This window comes from Accipiter gentilis, chromosome 12 (assembly GCF_929443795.1).
Source record: "Accipiter gentilis chromosome 12, bAccGen1.1, whole genome shotgun sequence".
Lineage (NCBI taxonomy): Eukaryota > Metazoa > Chordata > Aves > Accipitriformes > Accipitridae > Astur > Astur gentilis.
In genome coordinates this window covers 2893550-2917939 of record NC_064891.1, presented here as the reverse complement: position 1 = coordinate 2917939, position 24390 = coordinate 2893550, and the positions used below count along the sequence as shown (strand labels likewise).

The window sequence follows — 24390 nt, the reverse complement described above, 5'->3', positions numbered from 1 at the left end:
TTTTTTTTTTTTTTTTTTTTTTTTTTTTTCCTAACAGCAGGGCTTATTTGAGGACAAATTAAAAATAGCCTTGAAAGTTACTCTGGGCTTTAATCTCCCACGTGACATTGCAGCATACATGATGAGAAGGAAATTCCTCCAGGCTCTAAATAAACCTATTATCATTTAAGCTCTAATGGGTTATTTTGAAATCAAAACAGAATACACCTTTGTGCACTCACACGGCACAGAAGATCACTCTGGATTTCCAAGCCCTAACAGACACTTAGAAAAACATAAAAAAGGAAACAAGCAGCCAGGAGCCGGCTGGTAAAGAGCAGCAGGCTAAGCTGCTACGACAGAAAGCTTGATGGTGCGGCAGCATCAGCCGGGTGTGGGATGGGGACCCTCCAGCTCAATGGGGCCAACTGCTTGGCCTTCTGCCAGTTCCCTCTTTCCACAAAAACACACCTGCAGCAGGGTGGTGCCTGTCCCAGAGGATGCAATCATCCCTGCGATGTCCTGTCTGCCCCGGGCGGGTGAGGGGGACGGGGGTTAGCTCTGCGCGGGCCATGTCCCCTGGCTCCCCTTGGCTGGCAGCTGGCATCCTCCGAGGCGCTAGTTCCCCTCTTCCTGTCACCACTGCCGTGCCACCTGCTTTCCTGTACCACCCTGGCGCTTGAGGTGAGTGCTTGAAGTTTTTCTTTACTAATTACTGTACTGTACCTTAAAAGGAAGCTTTCTTTTTCTTAATATGTAACAATGTCCTTTTTACTGAGCTAGAAATTCATAAATAATGCCTATGTCTTTCCTAGGAAACATTTACTTTCCTGAAGAAAAAAAAAAAAAGCACTAGCCTAACGGTCACTTCAATAAAAAGGTTTATATAATTTACTGGCATTTCAGAGGCAGCCTCCCTGGTCCAAGAGGGTGTGCATGTGATACCCAACACGAAGTCAAGACAGAACAGGAAGTAAAAATTGCTGTCGCCTTCTTGCTTTCAATTTTTACGTTCATCTAAAGCATATTCTCCAACAAATGTGAAAGACCTTGACTTGCTCAGCCTATGCAATGTACCTATTTGAAATACTCAACCTTTGACTCCTCTTGTGAATGGCTTCCCCATATCAACAAGGACAGAAAACAGATACAGTCACACATAGGCCGCTGCATAAAAAAGGAAGAACACAACTACAGGTGTGGAAATTTAATCAATCATCATTTAGTTCAACACAGTAAAAGTCTTCCTTACATATGTATGTCCACTAACACATTTAACACACCAAAGACTGCTGAAAAATCATGGTTGTTCTCTTTCTCTCTTATTTTTACACAAAGCAAAACATACAGAAAAATGCACATCCTGCCTGACGTTCTCAGTATCTTGCCAGTGCTATACACTGTTTTGACAATCGGCTTCCAGCAGCCCTGCAGGCCTCATGTCCGCAGGGTTCTGTGGACAGAGCTGTTCTGCAAGCCTAAAATTTTTTTTAATTGCCAAACATCTCCTTAGAAGATATACAGAAACATGACAAATATCAGTGTTATCACACTGAATAATAAAAAGTCCATGAATGCTTTACAGATACAGCTCTTGACAAAGTCTAGGACTTACCAAATCCTCAATCCTAAGAACCTCTCTCAGATAAGTTGAAGGCCATGTCCAGGGGAGCACAGACTGCTCCTTCAATTTACAGTCTGCAAGAACATGTCTCCTTAGCGTTAGGTGCTCCCTAAGAGAATCCTTAACTAATACAGATGAAAACTTTACTCTAGCTTCCTCTTGCAACAATGACTGCTTAGCATATACTGGCTATATGTTTGGTAATGCACAAATCACCGCACCCCTGCTGCTGAAACCTCACCAACTAAACAAGACCAGCACAGTGCAGACAGGATGCAGATATATGTAAATATACTTGGTTATCAGCTTGCTTCTTGGATGCACGTTAAATAGGATTCTTCTTTCTTAACTTTATTATCTAACAATCAGGTATCTGGTCTAAGCTCGTTTTTGTAATAAATACAAAATCTCATTGAATACACAGACTCATGAGTTTACAAAGTGCAATAAAAATAAGGCAGGGTAGAAACCAGAAAATTGGAGTTGTTATCACAAGTGAAATCAAAGACTTGTTTTCTTATTTTTGCTTTAGAGTGCTCCTGACCAAGAGTTAGGGCAAGCCAAATTTTTCATTATGCTCTGTGGCATACAGCAACATTTTCTTGAGTATTTTTTTACTGCTGTATCTGGGGAGGAACAAAATGTGGCTGCAGGTATTAGCAAAAGGATAGACCTCATCTGGATTTTCTGCTTCAGGATCTGCAATAGAAAATTCAAAATGTTCCAATCCGTAGCCAGGGATTTGATCAGATCCTGACAAAAAAGCTGAAGGAAGGGGAAAAAGAAAAACAAGTTAGCAAATTAAAAAACAAACACAAGATGATATCAGAGGATGAAAATCATGAGGGAAAATTAGTGTAAAAATATGGCTATTGCCATAAGCTAATTATTTTGCTTTGTTGAAATTATACCTGAATATAATAAAGTCTCTTGCCAATTTGTGATAATTATAAGCCCTCTTTTACTTATATAGACTTTGTGGCTGAGAAAGCCCGGGCTAGGTTTGACCTTCTACATCTAAAAAGGATGAGCCAGCTCCTGTGATCCTTCAAGAAAGCTAAACTGCTTATGTCAACATAGTCTGCTCACACAAGTTAAGGCGTCTGACCCAACAACTGACAACCACAAAAGGAAATGATAAAGTAATTGCAAGGTTCAAGGCGGTCAGATGCACTCAGGCAAGCCTCAAGGGATGTGAGGAGGGTCAGAGCTGTGTCTGTGCAATTCTTTGTGTCACTCCTTTGTGGCTTTCACTAGAAAATGTGGCGGGGGGAACATGTTGAAAAGCCTTTTGGAACTATAGTATTTTCATGTGCAAGCATCTAAAATGTGTGTTGTGAGGGAGAAAAAGGGCCATGAAAAGTTTTAAATGCCTGATATATTACCAAGAAACTTTTTCTTTTTTTCTTCTGGGAGTTCATGAAACACAGTCCAGAAATTCCTGATGGTTCGATCTACCTTTTTATACTGTCTGTACATCACATTCTGTTGAAGAGATAAAACCAAAACAGGCCAGTTAATCCTCACTATTTCCATTTTTATTTAAAGCAACAACAGTTTATCCGATAAATTTTATAATCCTGTTCACAGATACTCAAATCCTCTTAACCTCTGGAATCTGCTTGTTCATTTGTTTTTCAAAGATTCATATGACAATCCTTGAGCTACAACTTGATTTTTAGTCCCCTTTATTCTTGTACCTGATGTAGATCAGAAACAGACTCAAATCAGCGACACAAGTCAAAAAAAGAGAAAGTCCCTTGAGCTTCTCTTTTCCGTTCATAACCTACACACTCAACGAAAGAACAGGTCAGAAGGAGTTTATGCTCAGCACAGATAGCAGAAGTACACTGTGCTTGTATCTAATACCTTTTCCAGCAGATGCCAGTCAACTTTTGTATGTCCCTGGAGAACAATCTGGAGCTCTGCAGGCAGAAACATCTTCCACTTCCTAGCTGGGCAGCCTCTTAAAAACCCTTGCATGAAGTCCTGAAATGGCTTCCGTACCGATTCATTGAACACATAATTCACATACAAGTCAACAAATTCTTTCCTGCAAAGATATTTTGAATCCATCAAGCAATGCAATAGGTGCTTTTTTAAAAGGAGAATTATAGAGAACTTTATTTCTTATTCCTTTATTCCGTATAACCTGCTCTACTGTAAAGACTCAGTCTTTACCGAAAGCAGTCATCACTGGCAATTATTTATTCACTGAATAAGCTGGGAGGATCATCACAAATAGAAGAGAATGCTGGCCAACATGGATTTATTTTGATAATATTCCTTGTACTTCATGTGAATGCTCCAATGAAACCCTATCAGACACTTCACTATTAAGATGGAACCTAGCAGACCTAAATGGTGTAAATTCAGCAAAACTCCACTGAATGCCCAAGAATTACCCTGAAATCAAAATAAATATTTGCACAGCTGCTAATCAGTACAGTTTCACTCTTCTCTCTACTGTGATGGGGATTTGTTTAGTGACATTCTACTTGTACAATCAATTCAATGTAAATGCTACACTTAAAGCTTCCTAAACAGCCCTTTCATGCATCCCTATGGTCCTCAGATCATCTGCATAGCTCAGGCCACAGAATTTCTCTCTGTCCCCTGTGCTGAGGTTAATATTGCCACAATACCTTATTGACAGATTGCTCCTTCTCTGTTACATACAAGATACTTAATATTGCCACAATACCTTATTGATAGATTGCTCCTTCTCTGTTACATACAAGATACTTACAAGATAAGTAAGCAGGAAACATTTTGCTCGTTAAAAAAAACAACTTAGAGAGGTGTACCTATAGCTGGATTTCCCAGACAAGTTGTCTGTATTTCCCTGAAAATATTGTTCAAGAGTATTTTATACATTTGTTAGGAACTTCCCGGATAAGGCCAGGCATCTCTGTATATGCAGATGCCAAGATGTCCAAGGATCCCTTTCTTATTCACTGACTGAACAAACTGCCAATGCCTGGTATGTATGTAGCACGTACAACAAGAACTGAAAGCATACAACCTATTGGACCAAGACCAATGGCACAAAGCTGATGTTCAATATTTTCTAAGAGTATATGGGGATGGGTATAGATATGGTATTTCATACACTCATAACAAGACAAAAGGATAAGAAAAAAAAACATAAAACCAACCTGTTACCCTTTGTGACAGGAATGTTGGCACCATTTTTTTTAAGTTCAACAGCAACCATGGAATCTCCTTCTTCCATTATCTACGCAAATAAATGAAAACATTGGATGCTATATCTATATATGACAGATATATATGTGCTACATCTATCATTCTTTCTTTCTGCAGGGCCTGACATAGCACTTTTACTAGTTTGAGTTTACAAGGCCTGACATAGCACTTTTACCAGTTTACAGACAAGTTGTGTCATTTGCAGTGGGACACTGTCTTGCCTGGGTACATGCATGGCATGTCTGGATGGCACAATGTCTCACCGTGAAGTTCAGGTCCAGGCTCTCAAGGATATGATCACATTCTTCATCCAAAACTCCCTGAAGATTCCTTTCGAAAAACAAAAGGGAAAAAAGAGAGAAGAAATATGATCATTCAAGACACTTTCAAATTCTGCTGAAAACCATCCTTTGACAATCAGTATTTGAATGCATATACATAAAAACACCTATACTCACAAAGAACCTTCATATATGGCCCTAAACTGATCTATGCACTTATGTCCTGCTGCTGCCACGAGCTGAGGGCAAATGCCTTCACCGTGAAGGATTCCAGGCAAGTCCTTCCCCACACCGTGTGGGGATAACGTTACACAAACTTCAGTGGCGAGCGAGCTTGGACCACAGCCTTGTTCTTCCGGATATCATCTAGCGAGGAATTAAGTGTGGACCAGTGGGATGATGTGGGAGAACCGTTTTGGGGTGCTGCACCTCTCAGAGAGTATTGCAGGCAACCTGATGTTTCAGTCCACTGAGGGCTCTCTTGTACCTCAACACAGTCACTGGCTCGTGGGAAGGGGTTCTCATTTTCTCAGCTGTTTATAGCACTTGCGTGGAAAGCTGGGCTTCAGGGGCCTAGAAACTTTATGCTGGTGGCAGCAGCACCTCTCCCTGCCCTATCTGCCTGAAATCTCCTTTCCCAGCGGCTGGAAACCCTGCATGCAGGTTCTCAGACTTGGCACAACTGCAGTCTATGGTGATACTGCGCTTGTGCAAAACAACATTGTGGAAACCGATAATTAGTAAATCGGAGAAAAAAACAACATTAGTAATTGGACGCTTAGTTCTTGCAAGTCTGAACTACAGCTCGAAGTGTTTTGAATTACATATTCACAGCGTGGACTTGAGCTCATGCGGAGCAGAAATCTGACCCCTTCTAAGCCACGGGGCTTGGCTCCCCATTGTGGCGAGGCCAGCCTCTCTTCAAGGCCTGTGCCCTGGACAAGGACCACCTCGGAAATCTGCGGCTTTTAGCAGCTCCGCAATGGCAAACACAGCTGCCGGGGGTACCCCAAACAGGGCCCTGGGGATCTCCGTGCGCATCGTCAAGCTAGAAGACCCGCCTCGGCCGTAGCTTCCCAGCAAAAGCTCGGGCCGCAGCTGGCTCGTACCGGCCTGTGGCGGGCAACAGCTCCTCGAGGTCCTCCAGGGTGGGTGTCAGGCCCAGCAGCATTTTGTAGAGAGCCCTGGGGAAGGGGAAGGGCACCACGCACCCGTTATACAGGGCCATTCCGCACAGCGTCCCGATCCGGAGGAAGGTGTGCTCGCAGCTCGAGGCCTGGTTACAAAAACGAACATAAAAAGAACAGAAAGAAAGCCGTGACTGCCTGCTACCCGGGAGCAGGCTCCCCACCTCCGCGGGGCTGCTGCGGACGCCCGGCCGGTCCCTTACCTGGCTGTGGAACCACACGAGGCCGGAGGCCAGGCGGCAGAAGGCCCCGGTGCTGGGCTGGCAGAGGGTCCTGGCGGCGACGCTGAAGAGCTCCTGGGACGGCCCGCCTTCGTCCCATCCCATCTCGCCCACGAACGACACCTGCGAGGCCCGAGACACCCATAGCGCCGGGGACAGCGGCACCGGCACCGGAAAGCAGAGCCGCCGAGCGCGCAGCGCAGCCCGGGTCGGGTTGGCGGGCGCGCCGGAAGCGGCGGCCCGGGTGGGCGGCCATGCTGGGCGGCGGCGGCGGGCGCCGAGCGGCGGCGGCGGTGCTGCGGAGGGCGGCCGCCGGTGGCCGCGCAGCGAGCGGGCAGGGGCAGGGGCAGGGGCAGGACCCGGACGCGGGGCAGGGCCCGGGCCCGGGGCGGCCGCAGCCGCTAGAGCCGTCCCTGCTGCGCTTCCTGGTGTGCCCGCTCTCCAAGCGGCCGCTGAGGTGAGGGTCGGGGGCCGGCGGGAGAGCAGCTCTGGCTGCCCGCCCTTGGCCTGCCGCTGCCCCGAGTCGAGCGAGAGGGGCTGCCAAAGGGCAAACCCCGGTGATTCACTCCTCTTTTTGTTTTGTTGGTTCTTTTTTGTTTTGGTTTTTTTTTTTTTTTTTTCCCCTGACTCGCCCGGCCAGGTACGAGGAAGCTACCAACGAGCTCATTAACGAGGAGCTGGGCATTGCATACCCCATCGTCGACGGCATCCCAAACATGATCCCGGAGGCTGCCAGGACCACTCGGAAGAAGCCCCCAGCTGAGGACTCGAAGCAGCCCTGAGGACCCACCAGCCACAGGGGTAAACTGGGGCCGATGGCTGGGGGAGGCATGCTCCCCTCCCTGCCCACCCTGACTGTACTTGTTCCCCTCCTGTCCCTAGCAGGCTTGTTTTACTCAGCCAGTGTAGACGAAACCTTCCCGCAGGGCTGCACCAGCACAAACAGCTTATGTTTCTACAGTCTCCTCCTTCCTGTTACAATACCGGTTTATGTATTCTTCCACCTGTGGACCTGGATGGGGATTAAGCTTTTTAGGCACAACTAGTGCGATGCACTTGATAATCCCTGGGCTTCTCTAAGGCAACGTGGTTTATTTAGTCTCATCGGGTATTGCAGTTGATTTGAGAGAGTTCCCTTTCTGGCACTAGTGACTGTCGTCATCTTCCTAGTAGTATCTGGAACTGTATGAAGTCCTCTGCAGCAGCCTATTGCTTAATTACTGCTAAGGCAAACAAAGAGGAGGAATAACAAGAAGCACTAATTCCTTCTAGCGTATCCCTTCAAGAGTGTTGTGTGTTTGTAGTGGCACTAATGAAAATCTTCTAGGTGGTGATCATTTTTACGAGGAAGAACTGTAGCCTGACTGAAATAACTGATCTTAAATAATAAGCAATGACAACATGCAGCGATATGAATCTGTCTTTGAATTACAAGCCTTAGTTTTGTTTTGAACTGATGTGTGTGTTGAAATGCATCAATCTCACTGTCAGAAGAACATAAAATAAATTGGGCTGATGCTCAATAACAAAACTTGAGTTAAATAAAGAAATTTAGTTGGATGATACCCATGTCTGTATGTCCAGTAGCTGCTTGCTTGCCTTTTTTTTTTTTTTTTTTTTTTTTTTTTTTTTTTTTTTTTTTTTAAAACAAAAAGATGGGGAGATGATAGCACTGCAGAGAAGATGTACTTCTGCATTTGGGGGTTTTGTTAAAGTGGTTTCCAACATATTCCATTGTCTGCTTAGGAGGTGTATGTCTCCTGTACTATTTGTTAAGAGACTCTGAGTGCCCAAGTTTGATAGCCAGGCTGGGTCATCTTTGTTAAAGAGGCATCACCTGACAGGTTAGAGAAACAACTCCAACTGAGCCCAGGATTTGGTAGCCAAGTTGGCAGCTACAAATGCTGTTTAAGTATGTAAAGTGTCTTTCCCCTTAGCACTATCCTCCTCACTAGAGGGGGAACAGAAGATAATTCTGCTAAATACCTCAACCTTCCCTCTTTTCATTTACAGCAACGCTAGAGAGTGGAGCGACAGACCACTATGAGGGTGTCAGATGCAAAGAACTATGTACTCAGTACTGTCTGACAAAATGTCTTCACAGGACAGAGCTATGAAGGGGACAGGTTAATGCTATGATAATCTATTATTACAAGGATTTCTTTTTTATGTTTTGTTATTGGGTGGGTTATATCTGCAACACAAGACACACCAAGTCCCTTGCCTGCTGAAAAATTCAGAAATGCAGCACCAAGTTGTAAATACTGCAGATCTCAGTGTCTCTTGGTGGGATACTAATAATGTGGTCAAATTGATTGGGCTGCTGCTGGGCAAATAATGCTGTTGGGCACAGTATCAAAGGCAGTGCCCGCAAGAGGTTTATTCGAAGGCTGACTACCTTAAGTGCAGCTGTTTGTTGGGGCCCCTTGTACAATCAGTGAACAGAGACTCCAGATCCAGAGGACAGTAAAGAGCACAAGCCATATTGCCTCTGTAAATAAACACCTCTTTCAGTGGCTGTAGTGAGGAAGAGGGAAGGAAAGGTAGCTCTAGGAGCCATTGTGAATCTTCTCCTAAGTGTACAGGAAGGAAAAGCTTTGACAGCTCTGGTTGGCAAGAAGGCTCACTTGGAAAGAACCAGACCTGGGTAATCAGGCACTGAGGTTGGTATTTCCTGCTGCACAGGTGTGGTGCCAGACTCTGACAGCCTTTGTGACTGATACTGCACATGGTCCCTGAGCTGAGCTCTGCTCTGGGCAGGTGCCCTGTTCCGATATTAGCCATCTAATGGCTTTTGTAGGGCAGGGCTAGCATTGCGATACCTGCAGAAAATACAGCTGCCAGAACCTTTGGGTTTGTGTGGAAACCGCAGACTGAAGCCACGTGGAGACAGCAGCATTATAATCAGCATTTTGTCTCTCTTGCTGGCACTATCCTTCCTTTCCCTTCAGGCAGCACCTCGTTGAGAGGAATGGCTTTTGTGGCTATGTTGCTTGCTGGCCTCTAAGGCTGGCTCCCCAGCCACCAGGTTTTTCATGTACAGCAAACTAGCCTAGAGCCTTTTTAAAGTCAGTCTAGCAGTAATAGTAATGGACTTTGCCAATTACCAGTTTCCTGAGCAATCCTATTACATCACCCCAAAGCAACTTCACAGTACATAGCACTGCCACTTGAATTTAACTTATTGCAACAAAGCTTAATGGCTACCTGCAAAAAGAATGTAAGATACTGCCTTCCAGATTTACTTTCCATCCCCCATAGAACATGTTTTACAATAATTTCATGAGTAGTTGTTTTGTTGTATGCTCGGTGAATACTGAAACCCTTCTACCAATGCTTCAGCAACACTGAAAACCAAAAAACACTGCAGCAATATATTCAGAGCTAACAAATAATACTATTTGGTATCTTACTGTTAAGATCCTCCTGAATTGCTGGGTTGGTGCGTCATTTAAATGGGTCCATATGTCTTGCAGAAGGCACTGTCTTCTGACTGGGAAAACCCACTGTTCGTGGCCCATGCTTAATAGGTGTATCTGAAGATTGAAGTAACAGTCTGTTGGCAGTGTGTTTATCTCTTCTAAATCGTAAAAAAAAATTGGCCACACTTACAGTACTAAAGGGGCTGGACAGAGCGTTGCGTTCAGTATAATGAACCATGATCTTGTCTTGCATGTCAAAGATGCATGGATATTTGGTCAGCTTCCATAGGGCCATCTGAAATGACAAGGAAGAAAGAAGCTGACATGTTGATTTCTCTTGCGAAATCAAGAGTTCAGGGGTGCATGTGCAGACCGAACTGCCAGTCTGTACCCTGGCAAACTCCTGTATCTCTGAAACATGCCCTTGTTGTGTACAAGAACACTACACTGACAGAGGCACACTTCCTAAAAGCAGCTTCTAAACACTTCTGTGGGTGGGAAACCCTGAGAGACAGGCATCTGAACTGTCTGTGCAGGCAGACACTTGTGTTAAAGTGCCCCAAGAATAGAACAGAGAGAGAGTGATTTTAATAGCATCTTCCATAATTCAGCTAAACCAAAACACATAGTAAAAATGTCCTGGATACCCAGGTTATGGTATATTGTTGTTGTTAAAAACTGTTGGGTTTATTATCTGTAATACCAAAAGTAGATATTAGTGTACAAAATAATCTAGTTCAAAGTGTTACACCTCCAGTGTGATGGGGCAGCAACTTCAGGTAATGTCCTATTTGACTTTTGATTCTATACTATTTCGCAAACCTCCTCCTCCACTCTGGTTAATTGCTACAAAATTGGTACTTAGCAAACAAAAGCTTATGAAAGAATTGGGCAGTTGCCCTGTGAATTCCAGCCAAGTTGCCAGAAAACTGCGTTTTTTGCCTAAGGAAGCCCATACTATCCACATTTCTATTTCATACTGCTTCCTGTGACACTGATTGCATTTGGTAGCTAATTTTCACTCCTTCATGTCACCAAGAAATGAACCATTTCACAGATTATCTTTTGTTACCACGGCTTTGGTTTTAGATGTAAGTAAATTGAAATGCTCAACAGGATTTCTACATAAACGTTTAAAGAGACCTCACAATATTTCTGTTAATTAAACATAATAAAATCCAGAATAACAAGAAGTATAGCAACCATCCCTCCTGGTGCTATTTCACGCTGCTCACCAGTTCAAAGCAAATAGAGCCGCTTAAGATGCTAGAAGACAGCTCCAACTCTCAGAACCAGGGGTCATCGCAGGAGAGGCACTATTGTAGCTGCTAAAATACTGGGATGGTAAATGGCTTGCATAGTTTAGAACAGCTGGAGAACTAGGGAAAATGCATTGCCTTTGAGATGTATTTGGCTAGAGTCTAGAGCTGACTTTCATATGTATCAACTCATTTAAATAAAACAGAAAAAAAAAGTGGTTTGCACTGCTGGTAAGATTTTATACTTACTTCTTCTGTATTAATGACCCAACACAATCTGATAATCAATTTCACTTGAGGCACATAGAAGTTGTTTTCTTGTACTCTGCAACCGGTTCTGGAGTTCACCTGCATCAACACACGCAATATGAAAAGGGGTGTCAGCGGATCTAGTGAGCTATGCATCTATGTGGCAGGACAGGACTAAGGAGTAACAGGGCTCTCTGCAGAAACAGCTCTGAGACCCTGCAGAGAAGCGGAAGGATAGAAGTGCTCACTCAACGGTGAGAAGTCTCAGAAAGCCATGTATAAACTAGCCAGAAAGCAAATTTCATTTACAATGAAGACCCCGTAACAGGACTCCGTGAGGAGCTCTTGACTTTCCTAAACTTTGAACATCTCAGCAGGAGAAAGGATGGTTGTCAAGAAGAATAGAGTTATTGCCCCCTTTCTTCCCCTTGTTCGTATGCAGCTAAAGACGGTCTAATTCTATTGTCCCAGAAAATTTCTCAGGTAACGGACTCTTAAAGCATCATGCGGCGTTACTGTGGCAGCCACGATGTGCCAAGCAGGTGGGTTGCCTTTTAAATGCTGTGAGCATGTTACCGGGGCAAGGGGTCTCACCAGCAGAAAGGGGAATGGGCATACTACGTAATGGACACCACATCCATAGCTCTGTACACATCAGTGCGTGCACTCCTCACACCACCGAAAGCATCCCTCCCCCTGCCAGGGGCTGTAACACACATCAGCTCTTCACTTTCTATAGAGGGTCAGCCAGGCACAGCTCAAGAGCGGGATTCCTTCAAAGCTATGCTGGTGTAGAGCCAAAGAGATTCCTGAAGCAATGTCAAATGACAAGGCCCCACATTCCCTTGTAAGAAGGAAACCCAGAGAATTCAACAAGTAAAAAGGATCAAAATACTCTAACTTGTACTGATATGTCCTATCTAATCAGGATCCAAACACTTTCTCACCTGATAAAGAATCTGCAGTATTTGCAGAGTAGCTGTTTCATGTGGGTACAGGTTTAAGGGGTTTCTTTTGCAGCTTCTGACTTCCACGATAAATTGAGATAGATTTTTCTGGGAAACCCTCTGATACAGAATGACCAGCTCCTTGAAAAAGGATGTTTCTAGATTTGACCACAGGCATTCTGTAAAGAAAACAGCTAGTGAAGTATCTGTCACAGGTAACATGCAAATAACTGCAATTTCTGGATGAAGCTGCATTTTATCTTTTTATCAAAAGAACTAAAAAAAAAAAAAAAAGCTTAATTTTGCACTACAAAATCCAGTAAATTTCAGACTGAGAGCTTTTTTTTTTTCTTGCGTCTTGCTGCATAGTCCCCATGTTTCTACTTCTACTGAAAGCATTTCTTTTGGCTGAACTCTAGAATGAATTACATCAGTGGTACTAACTCTTGCTCCACAGCCAAAAATGATCAAGCATTTAAGTCATTCAGTTCTATCACCATAAAACCCTACCAAGAGTTTGCAGGTCCTTTGGCTGGAGCTTCATGATGGCTTTTGCTAGAAGCTGGAGAGAATGATAAGAGCTGTCATCCTCTCCCTGAAGAAGGAAAGGCAAGACCAAGTAGACTCTAAAATTTTCAGGCGAGATGGGAGAGGAAGACAATGATGGCAGTAACCTCTCAATCTCCTTTTGCACCTTCAGAAGAAAAAAAAAAAAAAGAGACAAGGGTTAAAAATGCAATTATGTTTTGCCAAAATCATCTATGAATTAGGTTGCCATGAAATTCCCAAGTTTCATGCACAAATCCAGAGCTCCTCAGTATCTGCGTAGTGAGAATCCTTAAATCGAATCCTTACCTCCTGTAAGACTTTCGGCTTCTTGCTGATCTTGTCATAAAAACCTTGCACTTCTGCTAAGTCTACACCTGAGAAGTCTTTGGAAGTTTTGAAATGTTTATCTCTATCACAAAGGAAAAAAAGAACACCAAATGATGTGATAAGCTGGGTTTTGTTACTGAATGAATAGTGAAGCATCCTAACATCAGAAAATACTTGGAAAGTTCAGCCCCAGCTCCAGTGGCTATAATTTCATTCTGTTCTAAGAAGATAGTCTAACTGTGGTGTGACCTGTTTAATATTCTGTCCTTCCTGTCTTCTGTGGCTGTGCACTGTTAATGGTAGGCTTCCTCTGTTTCACCCTAAACTGACTTGCACTTCAGTGCCAGGAGGAGCTATTATGGATCCTTTGGGAGCTGTAATGTTGCCTAAAGGGATTATCATCATCTGTCAAATGTTACTATAGGATAATCTGCTAGAATGTGAGCTTCTACAGCAAATTTCAATAGGACTGGGGGATAAAAACCCCTTAATTTTAGCTTGGCTTTGAAAAATACAGACTTGCTTCTTGCAAATTCAGATACGACTCATCTTCTCTACATATGTGGCCTACAATAACACTTTCTAGTCAGTTTACTTGCAGCCAATATATTCTGTTATGTCTAAGTCAGCGCACGCTACCTTTTCTCCAGGAAGCTTCCATTGATGCAAGCCTCAGATGAAAAGATCAGTCTGATATTCCTGACAGTAAAAAACAAACAAAAGTCAATTCTTTCAACAAGAGTAGAAACTTCAGATTTTTAATTCTGAAAGAACAAAAACCATGGGTACAAGTATGTCTGCACCTGACCACATAAAACTTTTCTTGGCACCACTGTACTGAGAGCAGTGCAGAAGACGCTGTATTTGAGGAGTTAGTGATCATCAGCAAGCCACCTCTGCTCCCCTGGGCCTTGTAAGGGAACCTGCTCAAGCGCCCCATGCCAGCCTGTGTCGCTCGCTGGTGGGTGTTATGATGGAGATATCTTCTCCTGACAGCTTGTGACGTTGCCTGGTTTTGTTTGTTATGCAAAATAAAAGGCAGCGTGGCATGGGAGGGAGGAGGAACCCCTCCACAGACGGGATCTTTGTAGCACACCGAGGGAAAATCCATCAAGGTATCCATTTGCTGCTGCATGAAAGCTGGGTTCCCAGTGTCCAAAGGGATGTTAGACTTACACGCTACCTGTATTCCTGGTTCTCTATTCTTGTTAAAGTTAATATCAAGTGATATTAATATCAAGTGATTTGCTGTCAGGCCCTTCCTATTGGTATCTGGAAAGAACCCTTTCTCTCTCTCACTCCCTCAACAACCACTTCCCATATGATCTAAACCATACTAAAAGTCGTCAGGGGAACATTGAGATCCGAATCAGCCAAGATTTTTAAATGTGCTAAATCAGCAGCTGGAGTCAGACTTGCGCAAAGAAAATAACTTCATACGTAAGATCTGAAAAAAGACTACGTAATCATAATTCTCAGCTGTAAGTGTAAGGCTTCCCACAGTAGTATATACTTACTGCTTTTGAAAATGGGTAACTAAAGAAGGGATCGCTAATTTTTAAATGCTGACACACACGAAACATTCCTATTTGGGTACTCTGCACTATGATTTTTGCACAAGGCCTTGGCCTGCAGACCCAATCTTTCACTGATTTAACTTGTTGGCTCTTCATTGACTTAACAACCATCCTGTGCAAGAAGAGAAGGACAAGCCTCCGAAGTCAGGCAGTACATCTGCTCTGTTCCTGCAAAAGGGTTATCAAAGGGCTGTTGCTCATCAACATCTCTTTTTCCAGTGCAAAACCTAAGTAAGAAGTCCCGGTACAAGATTCTGTCTCAACTACATTCTTGAACATCAGTTCCTACAATAGCCTCCAAAGGATGATAATTTTTAGAGAAAATCATGTATCAGAGAGAAAGAAAAAAAAACACAAAAAAACCCAAAACCAGCAGGTTTCTGACTTACTTTTTTATACTCTCCCAGTGTTGCAAACCAAAATTAGAAATCCATGTGTCCACATCTTCATCCTTCAGAGTGGCAATTCCATTCAAATAGGAATTCTGTATGAAATGCGTGAAAGTATTGATGAGAATACAGGTCTAGCAGATGGGGTTCTTTTTTTCAAGCCAATCATTACAAGAAGATTTCAGCCTACATATGAACAAATCAATGGTCATCCAGCTGCAAATGATCTAGATGCATTAACCACCAAACAGATATATAATTGCACTACAAGTTAGTTTCTGTGTAAGCATGAGACATACGTGAACTTGGTGCACTAAAAGCAGGATGGAAAATCCAAATGTTTCCAGCAGTAATGTCAACAATGGTAAAATTAATTAGAAGCCATGATCAAATATGCACATACCTCGTTCTTCTTGCAAAGGACAATACTTTGGTTTCCTCCTGCAACAATTTCAGTCACTTCTTGTGATGTGTTGTTTTCTGTGAAAGAATAAAAATCTTTTCAAAGGAACATTTGAAGAGACAGTCATTATCTTCAGAGAATTCAGTGCACAGATGTGGAACAGTAAAGAAATCCCTCAGATAGTTGCCGTCTGTCTAAAAGTTGATCCTACGTGGCCATTACCCATGATGATAAATCAAGAAGCAAATGGAATTATCCATTGCTAGAATCTGTTGGGATGACCAAGCAAGCGTGAGACATAATGTTGGCCTCTCAGTACAAACATGAAATCAAGAAAGCAAGCATTGCCCTGGAAGAAACGAATATAGATTGTACACATCTGCAATAGTCCTTACCCTGGCAGGATTCTCCAGTATTCACTGGTGAATTGATGGGAAGTGGTATCAACTGAGTAGGCTTTCTCTCATGTTCCAGCTGTCCTTCTTCATCAGAACCAAACAAATAGACTTTGTCCAAGGAGGGGACGTAGACCAATGTGTGCTGTCTGTTCAGAAAAAAGAATAATAGTCATAATAAGCTCATACCATCAGCCTAGTCAGAATAAAATGTAGAGATAAGTTTTCAGAGTGGATAGCTGAGGCTTGTCTTTAAAACTCCCAACAGTCCAGCTATAGAACCCCTTTAACCAAAGTCATAGGACCCTTCCTTGCATAAACATTCAGCAATAAAGAAACACACAGACTCAAGTTCCCTACGCTATCCTCTAATATTTGTGATTTACCTTGGTTCCACACACAAAAATAAAGTGTTATGGCTTGCTAGCTTCACGCCCTTCCATTTTTTCAAGCGCAACTTCTATGCTCCTGATATAAAGCCCAGAAAAGTCGACAGGAGACTTTTTCTGGCCCAGTTCCAGAAAGGCAGAATGAAATTGGATAATTATCACCACTCTGATTCCTTCTAAGGACCCACCAGTTTGTCAAAGTGGATGGGAACTCTGTGACTCTCTTGACACAGGCTTTTGACAGTCTTTTGCCCTTTGGAACCCAGTACACCTTTCATTTCTTAAAAGAGCAAAACCCAAGGGCTTCTGGTATTTTTTGCAGCCCCCTCCATCTGCTCAGCATAGGCTGAGGGTTCGGCTTTCAGAGGGGCTGTGGCAGGAGGGTGGCTTACACATGAGGAATGGACGATATTCTGACAGTGCTGGCCTACTGGGACACAGGGATTTGAACATCATGGTGACTCCCCTCCCCTACTGTTCTTCAGTGATTCCCCTAAGACCTTGACCTTGGAAGGCATGTTATTGGTACTTTCCCACCTGCCGCAGGCAACCTGCGAAACTCTTGCTCCCCACAGCTCGGCCACCACACGAGGCGTGAGTTCATTCCGGGTGGAGTTGTGACCAAGCTGGCCAGCCCCTCCTGCTCCAAAGGTGCACACCAACCCCTCCTTGAAAACGAAGAAGCAAACAACAGGATCGCTGCATTATTAACGGCATTCAAATGGTCACCACCGAGAGCGAGAACCAGCAAGACACAATACGTTATACAGGACTTGATTTAAAACATCCCTGATTCAAACACAGGTAGAGTTCACTTCGTGTCAAGCCTAATCTTACATTGTCTAATGTCCAAATCATTTAACTCCTGAAAAAAGCAATTTAACTCCTCAGAATAATTCCCTGATGTTTAAGAGTTTTAGTTGTATGAGTAAACCCTAGTGAATTAGCTATTGTTCACATCTTCTTAAGTCACCAACATACTACAAAAAAAGACAATATTTTCAAAAATACTGAGAGTTGAATTGCACCTCTTTGCCCCAGGATTCCCATTCCCCACCTCCCTGCAAAAGTTTACATGCAGGCGATGGGAATCTAAGAAAAGGCCAATTTTCCCAATAGCTTAGTTAGCATCCCTTGGGGATTGTCTTCAGACTTGGATGGAAGCAGGCGTTGCCATCCTAATTTCTCCGTGCTGACTTTTAGCAGTGTATCTTTTCTCGCAGGGTGAGGTCTCGGATGCTGACTTTCCATTTCAGACTCACCTTGGAGAGAACTGCAGTATGATCTGCCCCACATGAGATAAATACAGTCTTCCAGTGCTCTAATGCTCCAATGTATGACGGGCAGTCCCTGTCTGGAAAGAAGATAGCGCTGCTGAAGTGGAAGAGTACTGGGGGGGGGGGGGGTCTCACGCAAAGAAAGATTTAGAAAATAGGGTGTTTTAGCACTTTCCAGTCCTCTCTTACAGCAATTCATGTATTTACCACTTGGGTTTGAGTTGTTTTCTACCCTCCACTAGAACATACTTTTTTCTCAAAATGTTCTTTTTCATAGTATTTTCTTTTCATTTACATTTGATCTGCAACAAAACACAGTGCTTTCACATCTGCTTGCCAAAAGGTACTTGGCTTCAAAATATCTGACTCTCAAGGGTGTGGACTCATTCAGATCCTGCTGACTTCGGGTTCTGTCTGGCTAGGGCAACTCTGCTCTAGCCTTCTAGGCTTGAAGAAAATGGGCGATTTTAATTCTTCTCTCACCTTGTGTTTACAGAGAATTAAAGAGGGCAAAGAGGTATAAAATTAATTTCTTTCATGCAAGACTGCCTGGAGAGAGAATGGGAGTGGAAAGAGACCTCTGAGACATATGGGTTTAAGAGCCCACGCTATCCAGCTGGCCACATAAAATGATTGGAAGTTCTCTGTAGAAATACAATCTCTAAATCCCTTATCCCTGCATGCCTTTCCTGGTCAGAAAACAAAGACCTCATCCAGATATACTTTCTTCAAAAGACTTTACTGTCCGCTGCTGCTCCGAAGAGGCTTGATGGTCCTGAGGAGCCACTCCTGTGTCTGCAGTAAGCCCACTGACCAGGAAAACACCTTACTGCTGCTGTCATTCCTTACCTTTTGTGTCTCTAAGTCCCAGCTGTCCAAAATCGTTCTTTCCCCAGGAGTAGACAGCTCCAGAGAGTGACACGGCAGCGCTGTGAGCTCCTCCAGCAGCAATGTGAGCAAGTGAGATGCCCTGTAGTCTTTCCACCAGCTGTGGTTGGGGAATGAGCGTGCTTTGGCTCCCCACTCCAAGCTGTCCATGGGTGTTCTGGCCCCAGGTGAAGAGCTGACCTCCTTCACGCACAGAATAAAAGGAAACAGCTCAGCTTCACTGCTTCCTTTGAGTCTTTGCACTTTGGGAGTGGGAGTGAAAATCAGTGTTTTCAGGGACCTAGCTCCAAGGTGAGACCAGCAGCAGGAGCAGCCAGATCTCCCTGTTTGCTTCTGACCCCTTCAGGGCAGTCCCATGCTGCCCGTGTGACTCAGCACACCAAGAATAAAGGCAGGGTGTTTCCAGCTCTAAAGCCATACTTGCAAGAAGTTCCCAACCAGAGAGGTGCTCCAACTTAAGAATGAGCAGGTCTGGTGATCGCAGAGTGGGGCAGCCACGACTGCTCTCCACAACACACCTTTGCGGAGGGGTAGTGCTCGGGACCTGGAGAAAGACAGAGCTGCAGGTCCCTGGGTGCTGGGAGGAAAGGGCTGCGCTGATAGCCAGCGCGCTTTGTGTCCCCTACCCACTGCTCATTACTCTCTAATGGTGTCACCAACTACTGGAAGTAGTTCAAACGCTCTCTTCTGAGAGCAAGCCTGCCATAATGTGACCCCCGTTTGGAGGAAAAGTGTGCTTGAAAGAGGCTACCTCTGGAGAGCGCAATGGCGTGCTGGTCCCCACACGCTATTTGAACAATATCTCGGTTTCCTAGTCCTTTCACCAGCCTACAAAAATAAGGAGAAAAAAAAAAAAATCAAAGTAGATAGATGCTGTGCTGTGAGACAAAGTCAAGGAAAAAGATCCTAGCACATTTAGCAGGAATTACGTGGAGAAATACAGGTCACCTGTCAGTTGATTCACCCTGCTCCGATGCTAGCCTACTGCAGCTGGTCTAACTGATTTGATTGTGTTTTGCACCACAGAAAGCTGGAAAAAAGTCAGGCCCAGCCCTGGCCAAGCTAACAGAAAATCCCATAGCAAACTGCTGTGCCATTTTTAGATGATGGTTACCCTCACAGATTAATCAGAAGGTGGCAAGGTTCAGATGCGCTTGAGTCTTTTACCTGCAGCTTTCCCAAGCCACGTGTGGTTTGCAGGTCACCTGCATTACTCTGGTATGTGCTACCAACCCTTATTAAGTTTGAGAGAAACCTGTCTCTTGTGCATCCCAAGCAGCTCAGATCTTGGTATTCCCCTCAAAATCAGTGCACTTCTTGCCTGGTTAAAAAAGAAGATAAAGTTTTGGGTCCTAGGAATGTGTGTGTTCCAGTTCCCTCTCTACAACAGGAACACACCTCAGTCTCTTGGATGTTACCTTTAGGAAAAGTGGGCTACATCTTCTGACCATTACCACCCATACCTCCACTCCATGAGAACTTCTTACCTCGTCTTAGGGCAGTCAGCTGAGGCTGTAGTCCAGTGTTCAGAAAGCTTCCCGTTGTGGGAGAGAACGAGCGTATGTGTCGCGTCATGGTTTGAGCATTGCACCTTCTCATTCTTCTGTGACTGCACGTGCGCTGCAGAACCAATACAGACAGGCACAACAGTCATGCGAAGGCAGCAGGCATCTTAACCATCTCAGCCCCCTCCCCAAGATCTCTGTGTGCTACTGCTTTCACCAAGAGCTTCTGCTCCTCAGGAAGAAGTGAGACAAGTGTGTATGACTGAGATGGGTTGACCCTGGCTGAACACCAGGTGCCCACCAAAGCCGTTCTATCACTCCCCCATCCTCAGCTGGACAGGGGAGAGAAAAATATAACAAAAAGCTTGCAGGTCAAGATAAGGACAGGAGAGATCATTCACTAATTACCGTCATGGGCAAAACAGACTCAGTTTGGGAAAATTAACTCAATTTATTACAAATCAACCAGAGCAAGGTAATGAGAAATAAAACCAAATCTCAGAACACCTTCCCTCCACCCCTCCCTTCTTCCCGGGCACAACTTCACTCCCGGATTTCACCACCAAGCCCCCCCAGCGGCACAGGGGGACAGGGATGGGGTTTATGGTCATCACACGTTATTTTCTGCCGCTTCACCTCCTCAGGGCGAGGGCTCATCACACTCTTCCCCTGCTCCAGCGTGGGGTCCCACCCACGGGAGACAGTCCTCCATGAACTCCTCCAACGTGGGCCATTCCTACGGGCTTGCAGTTCTTCACGAACTGCTCCAGCATGGGTCCTTTCCACGGTGTGCAGTCCTTCAGGAGCTCACTGCTCCGGCGTGGGTCCCCCACGGGGTCACAAGTCCTGCCAGAAAACCTGCTCCGTGGGCTCCTCTCTCCACAGATCCGCAGGTCCTGCCAGGAACCTGCTCCAGCGCGGGGTTCCCACGGGGTCACAGCCTCCTTCGGGAACCCACCTGCTCCGGCGTGGGGTCCTCCACGGACTGCAGGTGGATATCTGCTCCACCGTGGACCTCCCTGGACTGCAGGGGGACAGCCTGCCTCACCGGGGTCTTCCCCACGGGCTGCAGGGGAATCTTCGCTCCGGCGCCTGGAGCATCTCCTCCCCCTCCTTCTTCACCGACCTTGGTGTCCGCAGGCTTGTTTCTCTTACATGTTCTCAATCCTCTCTCCAGCAGCTGTTTCTCCCTGTCCCAACTTTTTTTTCCTTCTTAAAAATGTTATCACAGAGGCGTTACCACTATCGCTGATGGGCTCGGCCTTGGCCGGCGGCGGGTCCGTCTCAGAGCCGGCTTGTATGGGCTCTCTCGAACACAGGGGAAGCTTCCAGCAGCTTCTTACAGAAGCCACCCCTGTAACCCCCCCCCCCCCGCTACCAAAACCTTGCCACACAAAACCAATACAATGACTTATTTGCTCGGGCCTCTTGGGGTTTCAGTGTCCAGCCCACTGCTTGGTTTCATGCCAGACAACTCTCCCGTCTATCACTAAAAGACATTTCTCCCCCTCTCAGGCGGTGGTGCCACCAGCTCCCAAGGCGATCAGCAAAACCTCAGCAGAAGCACGCTCTGTTACTTTTGCACAGCTGTGGAGAGTGCCCTGGGGAGATAAAGCACTTCCTGAGGCATCTGTCCTGCCCAGATTTGCCACAGCCGTGGGGATGGCATGCCTCGAAGTCGGCTGTTTTACAAGACGCTGGAGAAGCGATGACGGAAAAATTCACACATTGCCTGTTTACAGCAGAAGGAAGAGTCTTCTCGTCTACAGCAGAGGGGCTGCAGGTGCTTTCCCGACCCAGACCTACCCAGTTACTCGCGTGTAGCCCTGCTGCAGCCCGGGACGCCCGAGCGTGACAGGCGGTCATCACTCCGCACAGCCTTCCCTGATTCACCTAGCGCCTCCGGAGACTCGCTCTCCACCCTCCTCACACCTCCCCAGCTTCAGCCCGACACGTAACCAGAGAGGATCATTCAACGCCTGTTCCCCGGCACGGTCTCCCTCCCTCCCTTCAGCCTCCCCCGCTTGCCGCGCACTGTGACACGGTTCAGCACCTCATGCCGCGGTCCGCTCTCCCCGAGAGGCCGCCCAGCAGGTTACCCCCCAACCTCAGCCCTTTCATCTCCGCGGACCCGTCCGGGGTGGGGGTGTCTCACACACACACACACACACACACACCCACACCCCAGCGCGACGCGCACGGCTCCGGCGGGCCGGACTCCAGCCGCTCCGCCGCCAGTCGGTACCTCCCGTGCCCCGCCGCCGGCCGCCCCGCCGCTGCTGCCGCCGTCCCGCCGCCATCCCCCGCTCGCTGGCCGCCCCGACAACTCGACGGCTCCGGGGACGGCGCCGGGAAGGCTCCGCCCCGGTGGGGAAACCGGAATGGCTCCGCCCCGGCAGGGAAACGGGAATCGAAACTCGGCGGGTGCCGCGGCAGCGGGAGGAGGAGCGAGAGCGGCCGGTGCCCGGGATCCCCGGAGCCGGGAAACTCCCGAGCCCTGCGCTGGGAACGTGTGAGCCGCCGGGCTTTGGCGAACGGCCGGCTCTCCCCACGGTCTGCGGGAGGCGGCTGCTGCTCAGAGCGAGGCGGGGGGAGAAGGGAGACCAGAAAGCGGGCGGAAGGGTGCCGGGCTTTTCCGTGGGGAAAAGGCTCCCGTTTGACTTCGTTATTCACCTGCGACAGCGTCCCGCCCGTGTCCACCCTTTGCAGCTTTCTGTAAGCTCAGAGACCTGCTCTGCTGCTTGCTGTACCCTGAGGAAGAGCCCCCGCAAATTCAAGAGGCGCTGCTTGGCTGGGTGAAGTCAAGCAGCAAGTGAAACGCCCGGTTTAGAAAGACATCGGCAGGTAAAGACCATCCGCTTCCATTCTCACAGAGCCTCTCCTACCGTCTGCTAAATCTCCCCCTGCCTTCAAAGACCCGGGAAGGTCCCCCCGGCCCCGCAAAGAAAGGCCACCCAGCCTGCCCCACCTCCCACTCTTCCTCACTGGAGCGATGCACGCAGGACCGTCTTGGTGATGGAATAAAGTGAACAATGAAATGGATCAAAACACATAAGAGCGCTTTTGTTGTATTCCTAATAGCTTCCACTGATGAATTGAATTCAATCTGCTTCAGAAAATTTTATGCTGCTGAATACTAAGCACAGATTTTGGTGGGGCAGTCTACAAAAGTCCCATGAAGCGCAACATGAATCTACCGATTTATACTGGTGTTCACTGAAACGCAGTGGAAAATTCATTACTGAGATACCAGAAGCATTTAACGTAATATATTTGAATGGAGCAGCCTGTGGTGCACAAAAAGGCACACAGAGGCCCCCGGGGTGAAGAAAAAGGGATGCGGAGGAGCTGCGGGAGCAAAGCAAGGTGAACCTGGGGCATACAGTAACTGACTTCTCTCCAGGGAGGAGCAACTCAGCCTGTCTTTCCCAGCCACTTCCCTACGCACACTGCGAGGACCTACCTTATCTCCTTCCACAGTACGTAGGGAAGGTCTTGAGATCAAGAAATGCCCTGCCAGAGCTGTGAGGCCAAAGCACAAGCTACGAAGGGACACTAGAGGTCCCTTGGCACCAAAGGATGAACTAACGCCTCCTCCTTGGAGGGAAAAAACTGCTCCAACCAGAGGCAAGGGCACTCACCTCTTGTTTGGCACAGAAATGAAGAAATGAAGAGATTCGAGGGGAGGAAAGGACACGCGTTGATTTCCTTCTTCCGTTCGGAGGTACGTTTTTCTTCCTGCCAAGTGGCCTGCTGACAGTGACTTCATGCCAGAAAGGCTTGCTCTGGGAAGCTACTGCAGGGTCCTCAAACACCCTGCGGTTCTCTGCCCAAGAGGTGTCAGGGCTTGCGATAGCCTGACCAAAAGGAATCTGGGGGCCCCTGAGGGAGATGCCTGGCAACTGGCAGGAGGCAGAGGAGAGAGGGCAACTGGCAGGAGCCAGAGGAGAGAGGTGAACTGCGCAAAATGGGTGTTATAGCTAGAACTGCATTTGGCAGATGTGTCTGTCCATACTTTGGCCCTTTCACCCCTTTTCATCACTTCTATAGTGACTTACCCATAAAAACCCCAAACCAAACCAAACCCACAGAAAACCCCATGTGCCAAACACCTTGAGTTTGGCATAGTGCTTGCTTATGAGGGCAGCCTTCTTCTCTTGCTCAGGAGAACAGCACAGAGCACTTCCAGGGTGAGGGGAATGGGGAAATCTGAGGAGATGTACGCAGACGCTATGGTGTCTGAGAGGAATGTCCCATGGCGGGCCCCAGGGAGCCAAGGAAGTGTGCAGCAGAAGCCCATTCCCATAGTGTCGGC

General features: G+C 46.4%; 3 protein-coding genes across 6 annotated transcripts; 2 read left to right on the top strand and 1 right to left on the bottom strand.

Annotated features, from left to right (window-relative positions):
* Positions 1-1279: 1279 nt before the first annotated feature.
* LOC126044627 (probable E3 ubiquitin-protein ligase HERC3) lies at positions 1280-22409 on the bottom strand. 4 transcript variants are annotated; one of them, XM_049814559.1, is made up of 23 exons: positions 22321-22409; positions 20058-20190; positions 19322-19398; positions 18532-18753; positions 17668-17759; positions 16943-17073; positions 16017-16165; positions 15622-15698; positions 15219-15313; positions 13892-13951; positions 13232-13334; positions 12887-13070; positions 12377-12555; positions 11430-11528; positions 10112-10216; positions 9913-10035; positions 6482-6622; positions 6201-6367; positions 5074-5140; positions 4762-4841; positions 3473-3656; positions 2989-3088; positions 1280-2368 (listed from the first exon to the last, which is right to left on the bottom strand). In XM_049814559.1, exons 1-23 carry the CDS (start codon positions 22373-22375, stop codon positions 2154-2156), a joined length of 2838 nt encoding a protein of 945 aa, XP_049670516.1. In that variant the 5' UTR covers positions 22376-22409; the 3' UTR covers positions 1280-2153. The 4 variants fall into 4 exon arrangements, with proteins under 4 accessions (XP_049670516.1, XP_049670517.1, XP_049670514.1 ...); XM_049814560.1 differs by having other exon boundaries at positions 6303-6367; XM_049814557.1 differs by having other exon boundaries at positions 6201-6622.
* PYURF (PIGY upstream open reading frame) lies at positions 6739-7281 on the top strand. The gene is made up of 2 exons (XM_049814650.1): positions 6739-6956; positions 7140-7281. Exons 1-2 carry the CDS (start codon positions 6754-6756, stop codon positions 7279-7281), a joined length of 345 nt encoding a protein of 114 aa, XP_049670607.1. The 5' UTR covers positions 6739-6753.
* Positions 7315-8064, top strand: PIGY (phosphatidylinositol glycan anchor biosynthesis class Y). The gene has a single exon (XM_049814652.1). It carries the CDS (start codon positions 7315-7317, stop codon positions 7543-7545), a length of 231 nt encoding a protein of 76 aa, XP_049670609.1. The 3' UTR covers positions 7546-8064.
* Positions 22410-24390: the final 1981 nt, after the last annotated feature.